The following is a 9,075-nucleotide window of genomic DNA, read 5'->3' on the forward strand; positions in this document are numbered from 1 at the left end:
CCTTCAGGTCTGGAACTGAAGCCACACCTGTGGTTTCCAGCCGAACAGAAGACAGGCATATGAATTGAACATTTACCTGAGGTAGATACACTCCTTGGAGAGAACAATCATTGAGAAAGAAGGGCTGCCTATGCACAGGGAAACGGCTCAGGGGCAGGAGTGCATTGAGGGATGGACACTGGGAAGAGGTAACTATGGGGAAGAAATGGGAGGGAAGCTGTTGCATTATGGTAAACTGTGGTCAATGTCATGAGACAAAGTATATGTAAACTGCTATGTGGAAAATGAATTTGTTCTGTAAATCTTCACCCAAATCACAATAAAAAAAAAAAAAAAGATGGAAGTAATACACAGAGTTACTGTACTAAAAAGAAATGGTCGATGATCAACTATTTCAGGAGGGAGCATATGATCAAGAACAAAGAGTACTGAAGGAAGAAGTCCAAGCTGCACTGAAGGGAGTGGTGAAAAACAAGGCTCCAGAAATTGACAGAATACCCACTGAGATGCTTTGACAAATAGATGCAGCCCTAATGGTACTTATTCATTTATGCCAAGAAATCTGTAAGACAGCTAGTTGGCCAACTGACTGGAAGAGATCCATATTTGTGCCTATTCCAAAGAAAGGTGATCCAACAGGAGGTGGAAATTATTGAACAAGACCATTAATATCACACACAAGTAAAATTCTGCTGAAGAGAATACAAAAACAGCTGTGGCAGTATATTAATAGGAACTTCTATAAATTCAAGCTGCATTCAGAATAGGATGTGGAAGGAGAGATATCATTGTAGATGTCCGATGGATCCTGGCTCAAAGCAAAAATACCAGAAAGATGTTTACTTGTGTTTTACTGACTATTCAAAGGGATTTGACTATGTGAATCATAACAAATTATGGCTAACATTGTGAAGAATGAAAATTCCAGAACTTTTAATTGTGGTCAAGAGGAACCTGTACATACAAATAGAACTGTCATACAAATAGAACAAACAGATACCGCATGGTTTAAAATCAGGAAGGGTGTGCATCAAGGTTGTATCCTATCACCATATTTATTCAATATGTATGCTGAGAAAATAATCTGAAAATCTAGAAAATATGAAGAATGAAGTATCAGGATTGGAGGAAGACTCCTTAACACTCTATGATATGAAGATGACACAACCTTGTGTGCTGATAATGAAGATGACTTGAAGCATTTACTGACGAAGACCAAATACTACAGTATAGATCACACCTCAACATAAAGAAAACAAAAAGCATCACAACTGGACCAGTAATCAACATCACAATAAACGGAAAAAAGATTGAAGTTGTCAGGGATTTCATTTCACTTAGATCCACAATCAACACCCATGGAAGCAGCAGTCAAGAAATCAGACACTGTATTGCACTGGGAAAATATGTTACAAAAGACCTCTCTAAAGGGTTGAGCCAAGATGTCACTTAGAAGACTAAGGTGCACTTGACCCAAGCCATGGTCTTTGTCAATCACCTCATACGCATGTGAATGCTGGACAATGAATGAGGAAAACCAAAGGAGAGCTGATGCCTTTGAATTGTGGTGTTGGCAAAGAATACTGAAAATACCATGGACTGCCAGAAGAATGAACAAATCTTTTGTTGGACGAAGTGCAGTCAGAATGCTCCTTGGAAGTGAGAATGGCCAGACTTCATCTCACCTGCTTTGGTCATGGAGTCAGGAAGAACTATTCTTTGGAGAAGTATATCATGCTTGGTAAAGTAGAGGGTCAGTAAAAAAGGGGAAGGCCCTCAACATGATGGATTGACACAGTGGCTGCAACGATGAGCTCAAGTAGAGCAAGGATTGTGAGGATGGCACAGGACTGGGCAGTGTTTCATTTTGCTGTACACAAGGTCATTATGAGTTGGACCCAACCTGACGGCACCTAACAACAACAACAAAGGAGTAGCAACGATCATAGTACTCTAGATAGTCAATGTAATGTCACAGAACATAAATGGCAAAACTATACAACTCCTTGGAAGGAAGATTGGGCGATCTACTTCTGTAGTGATACCACCTTGGAAACCCAAGGAGGGGTCACTATGAGTTGGATCTGACTCAACAGCAGTGCATTGTGTTGTTGTTATACACAAATAAATTTGGGGAGTATCAGAATTTATTTTCATTTTCATCATTTACACACTATCACATGCTTAAAGCCAGTATTATCCACATGTCTGAAAGAGAAAAGAATGCCAGGTGATATATACAGTAGATATGACAGGCAGGAGTAAAATTTAACATTCCACATTAATTAAGCTAAATAAATGGATATTTTCCCTTTACTGACTTTAAAATAATCACCTTTCTCAGATCAGATTTATGAAAAGCAAAGAATATCCAGCACACTAATAAAGAAACTTACAGAATGTGTAACATTTTAAAAAATGAAGTGATCTAGTATCAGAATATGCAAATTGAAAAACCAACACTTTATAAAAATTCTACATATAATTAACACCTTGGTATCAGTATCTTCTTCCTTGATTCTCTTGGAACTTAAACAGCTCTCTTGAGAGGTTGCAAAACATCTCTTTTTGTTGGAATCACATGAAAGTTGGCATAGTAGTCTGCTGTCTTCATCTTTTCCCAGGATCTCAATTGCCATGTGGATAAGGTATGTGTCAATGTTTGCAGGAACTAACGTTCTAATTAGTTTAATTTTATTCCTATCTGTAAAGATGAAAAAAAAAAAAACAACTTTTGAAATAAATATGAAGAACATTTTAAAAAGTTTATGACTTGGAAACTGTGCCCCATCTTCCTTCCGAGGAGTGGCTGGTGGGTTAGAATCACCAGCCTTCTGGTTAGCAGGCAAATGCCTTAGGCACTACACCACCAGAACTCCCTGTAGGAAAGAAATTTCCCCATCTTCCAAATGCCTACAGTGCCAAAGTATAAAATCGAGTGAAAAAGTATCCCCTCACTCCTTCACTACTGACTTTGAATAAATTATGTTTCAAACTGTCTTTTGTAGGTTGCTCTGACAATAAGAACAATCATTCACAGAATTTTTTTAAAGGAAAATTGTGCTTCAAATTACAAATTATAAATGAAAATTTTGAAAATAATTCTTAAAATAGAAGCTTGTAAAAAATGCTAGGAGAAAGGATCCTTTCAATGGTTATTCGAGCATGACGAAAGACATCAATTATTTAAAATGCATATTAACTAGTGTGCATTTCTGGGAAAGATATGTTTTATTTTCAGAATCGTGGAACTTTTAGTTTTTTATAAGTCAAGGAATTGATTTCAACTGTTGTCAGTTTCTTCACACCTTCTATAAATAATGCAGCAATCTCACTATCAACTACTATTATGTTTCAAATGCTTCCTTTCAGTAACACATTTATCTGCAATGCTCTATAGTAAGGTAAAACTAAGCAGCTTAGAAACTATTCCCTCATCTTCATGCAGTTTATGAAACTATTATCAAAGATTTATGATACTTAATTCAAATTACCAATCAGAGACCACATATTTTCAAATGCCACCTGAAAAGGTGGTCTTTATTATTTTTCAGGTTTATATGACTTCTTTCTTCCAAGGACTTTACCTTATTACTCCAGGACTTCCTAAAAATACTGCAGTTTAAAAAAAAAAAAAAAAAGAAAATGTCAGGAAGAAAAGGTTACACAACTAATAGGAATTAGGACAGTAAGCTATCTAACCAAGTAGCATACACTCTTTCCCTGAACTATAAAATAAAACTGTAAGTTTTAAATTGTAAGGTTGGTGCTAATAAAAGTCTTGCAAAGACAAGATTACCTCTCTATATAATTTTAAAAAGCAATGTGACTATTTTATCTGTCAATCAGATTAAAATTGTATTTGTCCCTTGGTCATTTCACCACCATCATCAGTTGCGACAGAGTTGATTTTGACTCATGACAAACTCATGTGTGCCATATTAGAACTGTGCTCCATAGGGTTTTCAATGGCTGATTTTTCAGATGTAGATTGCCAGGCCTTTCTTCTGAGGAGCTTCTGGAAGGACTTGAACCTCCAACTGTTCAGTTGGCAGCAGAAGACATGAACCATTTGCACCACCAAAGGTTATCATCATAGCATCCTAACACAACTGAAATTCTACCAATTTCACTACTTCATCTTTTTTTATGGCTGAAGAGTTCTCTGTCATATATATATACACACCAGAATTTACCCTTTCATTTGTCTTCAATATTTAATTGAAATAAAATGCTCTGTTGAACACCATATTACATCATGTATCTTTCCATACTTCCAGATCCCTAGAAGTGGGATTGCTAGTCCAAAGTTAGATATATTTTATATTTTGATCTATACTGTACTAAACTATCTCCAAAATTATGCTAACCAAAACAGTAACCACTAACCACCTGCAGTTACTGAGCACTTGAAATGTGGCTAATGTGACTGAGGAACCAAATTTTTAATTTTATGTAATTTAAAATTAAATTTTAAAAAATTATGCTAGATTCAATTATTGGAAAATTTTTATATATATTTACAACAACTTGGGGTTGAATACCTTATTTTTTTTTCAACTGTAAATTTTATGAACTCTAAATACAAATCAAGTATTTCAAATTGAAATTTAGCATCCAAATTGAGATCTGCTGTAAACATAAAATACTTACCAATTTTGAAGACTTAGTACAAAAAAAAATACTAAAGTATCTTTTTACAGTGGTTCCATGTTAAATATTACTAAAATTAACTACATATATTTTTTATTACTTTTAATATCACTACTAGAAAATTTTAAATTGTGTATGTGACTTTCATTATATTTCTGTTGTAAAGTGCTGTTAAAGAAAAAGTATACAAATTTTTCCATACTCTAGGAAACTAAAACAACTGTGTTGTATTAAATTCAATTTCTTCTATGGGTATTTAAAATTGGGTAAGTAAACTATACTTTTTAAATTTTATCACACTGTAAATATAGTATTTACAGGCCAACTTATTAGAAAATCCATAAAATCTTGAATTATAGTAGTATCATGGGCTAAATAATTATGTTAAGAAGAAAATATGTCTGATGTACTTTATTCCATTTTGAATCTAGCTACTTCTAAAATTAGAATGTCTTTTGTATACAATTATGGTGTATAAACATTTGCCTATGGTGTTAACCTACTGTGGATTTAATAAATGGATAAAGCTACTATAATGTAATTAAAATATAATTTCTATGTATCACTAGAAAATTCTTGTATTTATTTATATATTTCTAAACTACCCTTTATACTTTTACCTTAAAGTTAACCTAAGTCACACATATGTGAATAACTCTCATCTAGCTTTAAAAATATAATTTATTCTGTCCTAACTTGCCATGCAAACCAGTGCTGCAAACATAAACTGTAGAATTAAAAGACAAACACTGGCTACTCTCCCTGAGTGTTTTAAGAGAGATCATATTACCCCTACTTTTGTGGAAGGTCCCTTGGAAGCCACTCTTAATTTTCTAGTTATATGTACATAAAGACTGGGAGAATGAAATTATTAAAAATACTATCTAGACACCTCAATAAACACCTTCCTAGAATCTCAACCCATAAAAGAAGCTTAAAATGATACAAACATGGGAAAAAAGATAAACTAGAATACTAAAAGGATAAACAGGCACTGAATTCTTTTAATGTTAAGAGTCACAAGGAAAAATCTATTTAACAAGTAAACCTGAAAATCATAGGTATTTTTTAAAATTTGCACCCTTTTTAGACATTAAGATTTTATAATATAGAAAATTCATCAACTCAGAACTATATAAAATTTACATTTCAAAGTTGTTCCTAAAAACATAATTATGTGCTCTGCCTGTAGTTAAAATTTTAAAACCTGAGTAATTAATATAGCATATACATCTTCATATCTTGTTATCATTAATGTACTATTATCAATAATGCTTTCTCCAATAAGACAGCAAATATAATGGCATTTTATTAAAGGAAAACAAGAACCCAAAAGCAAAATCTCACATCAATAGATAATATCTTATAGATGATAATTATACTATCAAAAGAAACAAAATTTGGAGCATGTGGTTGTAACAACTTTCTTAAGTTCCTTTGTTTTTGGCTTTGAAAGTAGGCTAGAATAACCTACTTTTTCGTATTATATGTACTATCTACATAGAGTATATTGACAGACAAAATAACTTTAAAAGTGAACTCTACTGTGTTCTGGAATTTCAATTTAATACCTATTGGCGCTCTGGTGGCGTACTGCCTAAGGCATTTGACTGCTAACCAGAAGGGCTAGCGGTTCAAACCCACCATCCACTCCTCAGAAGGAAGACTGGGCAAGTCATCTACTTCTGTAGAGATACCACCTCAGAAACCCAAAGAGGGGTCCCTGTGAGTCACAATCGACTTGACAGCAGTTTGGTTTGGTTTTGGCTAAATAAAAATTTATTTAATGCAATATTCTGTATGATAGCAAAGTCATATGTTTTCAACTAATGTTTAGTTACTAAACCCAAAAATCTATTGCTGTTGAGTTGATTCTGACTCATAGTGACCCTATAGGACGGAGCTGAACTGCCCTGTAGAGTTTCCAAGGCTGTAAATCTCAATGGCAGCAAATTGCCACATCTTTTTCCCTAGGTGTGGCTGGTGGGTTCAAACTGCCAAACTTCAGGTTAGTAGCCAGGCACTTTAAGCACTGTACCACTAGGGCTTCTTGTTTAGTCACTAATGATTACCAAATGTTTTTCATATCATTGTAGAGTCATACTGTACAATTATAATTTTGCTTATATTCCACTTGGTTTTAATATTTTATAATTAAAAAAGTTATTGAGCATCAGAAATTGAAACTGCTAAAGTCTGAAAGCAGAAGGTACTTCAAGATACTAAACATGTAAAGATTTTAAGCTGAATATAATTAAGCAAATTTAGTTTATTCAGGGAGCTCTGGTAGCATAGTGCCTAAGGCATCTGACTGCTAACCAGAAGGCTGGCGGTTTAAGACCACCAGCCACTCCCCGGAAGGAAGATGGGGCAATTCACTTCCTTAGTGATACTGCTTCAGAAACCCAAGGAGGGGTTGCTATGAGTCAGGTCTGACTCCACGGCACATAAAAACAACCACAACAGTTTTTAAAAAAAAGCATATCAAAATTAAGGATTTCAATGTACTATGAAGGGTTAAGCCTATTCAAGGAAAAGTATTAATGGATTGCTTGTTTACTTCATCTAGGTTCAATGACTCAAGTCATTAAGGCTGCAGACTAGGGCCACACTTATCACCTGAGTTGATGGGAGGGTTTCGGATAACATCAGTAATAATCTTCTGAACCTCTGGAGTCAGGCCTGCTCGCTCCATGTCAAGTGGGTAGCCAGCTTTCACTGCTTGGGATAAGTGCATGCCAACTGTTTTGACAGGCAGAGTCCTGTTCTCAGCTATATTCTTCTAGAGAAACAACAGCAAAAGAACCAGTGAGTTTTTGAAAGTACATTATACTGTATGGAAATAACAGATCCAAAACCTTCAGGTACTAAATCTTCACTCAAAATAAACAATGGACTAAGGCTTTACTTAAAAATTTCATTTTAACTATTAAAAAAAAAAAAACTACCCACATTATAGAACTCCAAAAGCTCTACTTTTTTTCTTATTCTATTTGACTAAAATGAAATCACCCAGCTTTAGCTATGAATTCAACCTTCATCTCTAATTATTCACCTTAAAAACTTATTAGTGGCAGAGAGTAGTCATTTTATATAGGTGTAATAGCTTTTGAAACCACAGTAAATAAATCCAACATTTCATATACTTGAAATAACACATGGTATTACATGGTATTTAGCTACATAAATTTCTAAACACAAATCCTAAATGCTTAGAGAAAACACAGGCTCCAGATGCATTTATAAAGGATTCTTGAGAAGACTTTAACAGGCTTTAAAATTGACACTATTCATAAAATAATAATGAGTACAATTTAACAAGAGCTGTAACCATTTTTCTACTATTGAACTTGACGTGATTTGTGTTAAATTTAAGGACAGTGTTACATATTTATAAAGCTTTTTAAACAAATGTGCCTCCAAATACATTTAAGATATATATAAGTAAACATTTCTTTAAACATTCAGAAAGTTTAGTCACTCAGCACTTATTTCATGTTACTCTTCTTGAACCATTTTTAAAGTTTGCATTTGGAATGTAATCTCATGAATGCAGATACATTCACAGAAAAGGGATTTAAAGCAACATTTTCATCCTTCAAAGGTAGGTTTTAAATTACTTTCATTAAAACCCATCTTTTTTTAAAACAAAACAGTGTACATTATGTGTGCATAATATCAAGGTTATTTGATACAGGGCATCAAATTACCTAAAACTAATTGTATTATTGCTCCTGATTAATTAGTCCTGAGGCATGTTAAATGTGTGGTTAACTAGCAAGACCCTCTCAAAACTCCTGGGAGATGCAGTTAATTATACCATCATATTATACAATAAAATACAATCAAATAATAGCAAAGACATAAATGAAAATATACCACTCTTCATATCTTTAGCCATAAAAATTTAATACAATACATCATGGCTGAGTATAAGAATGTACTTTATTCAGAAAATTTGGAGCCTATAATGAAATTTTCTCAGTAACTTAAGTTTAATTCTACATAGACACATAGTCAAATATTATGTGTATCCAGGCATACTCAACACATTTATGTAAGTTATTGTTTACATAAGAGACTGAACTTAAAATACTTATTTACCAAGTATTTTACTTAGTACTATAGGAGCTCTGGTAGCGTAGTGCCTAAGGCACATACACTACTGCTAACCAGAAGGCTGGCGTTTCAAACCCACCAGCCACTCCTCGGAAGAAAGATGGGACGATCTACTTCCATTGTGATACTGCCTCGGAAACACAAGGAGGGGTCACTATGAGTCGGGTCCAACTCAACGGCACATAACAACAACAACAAGGAAGTATTTGATGTCTCATATAATGGGAGCTCTGGTAGCATAGTGGCTAAGACACTTGCCTGCTAACCAGACGGCTGGCAGTTCAAACCCACCAGCCACTCCTC

The 9,075-nt window shown here is 34.2% G+C and overlaps 1 protein-coding gene across 1 annotated transcript in view; it reads right to left on the bottom strand.

Annotated features, from left to right (window-relative positions):
* Positions 1–9,075, bottom strand: part of WRN (WRN RecQ like helicase) — a 273,170-nt gene that overhangs the window by 26,793 nt on the left and 237,302 nt on the right. The window contains exons 31-32 of the mRNA XM_042781199.1: positions 7,273–7,435; positions 2,493–2,704 (exon numbers count right to left, since the gene is read on the bottom strand). Of these exons, the coding sequence (XP_042637133.1) occupies positions 2,493–2,704; positions 7,273–7,435 (375 nt within the window). The remainder of the gene's footprint in view (positions 1–2,492; positions 2,705–7,272; positions 7,436–9,075) is intronic.

The sequence above is a fragment of the Orycteropus afer genome, unplaced genomic scaffold (assembly GCF_000298275.1).
Source record: "Orycteropus afer afer isolate SDZICR_OR568_19922 unplaced genomic scaffold, OryAfe1.0 scaffold00095, whole genome shotgun sequence".
Taxonomy (NCBI): domain Eukaryota; kingdom Metazoa; phylum Chordata; class Mammalia; order Tubulidentata; family Orycteropodidae; genus Orycteropus; species Orycteropus afer.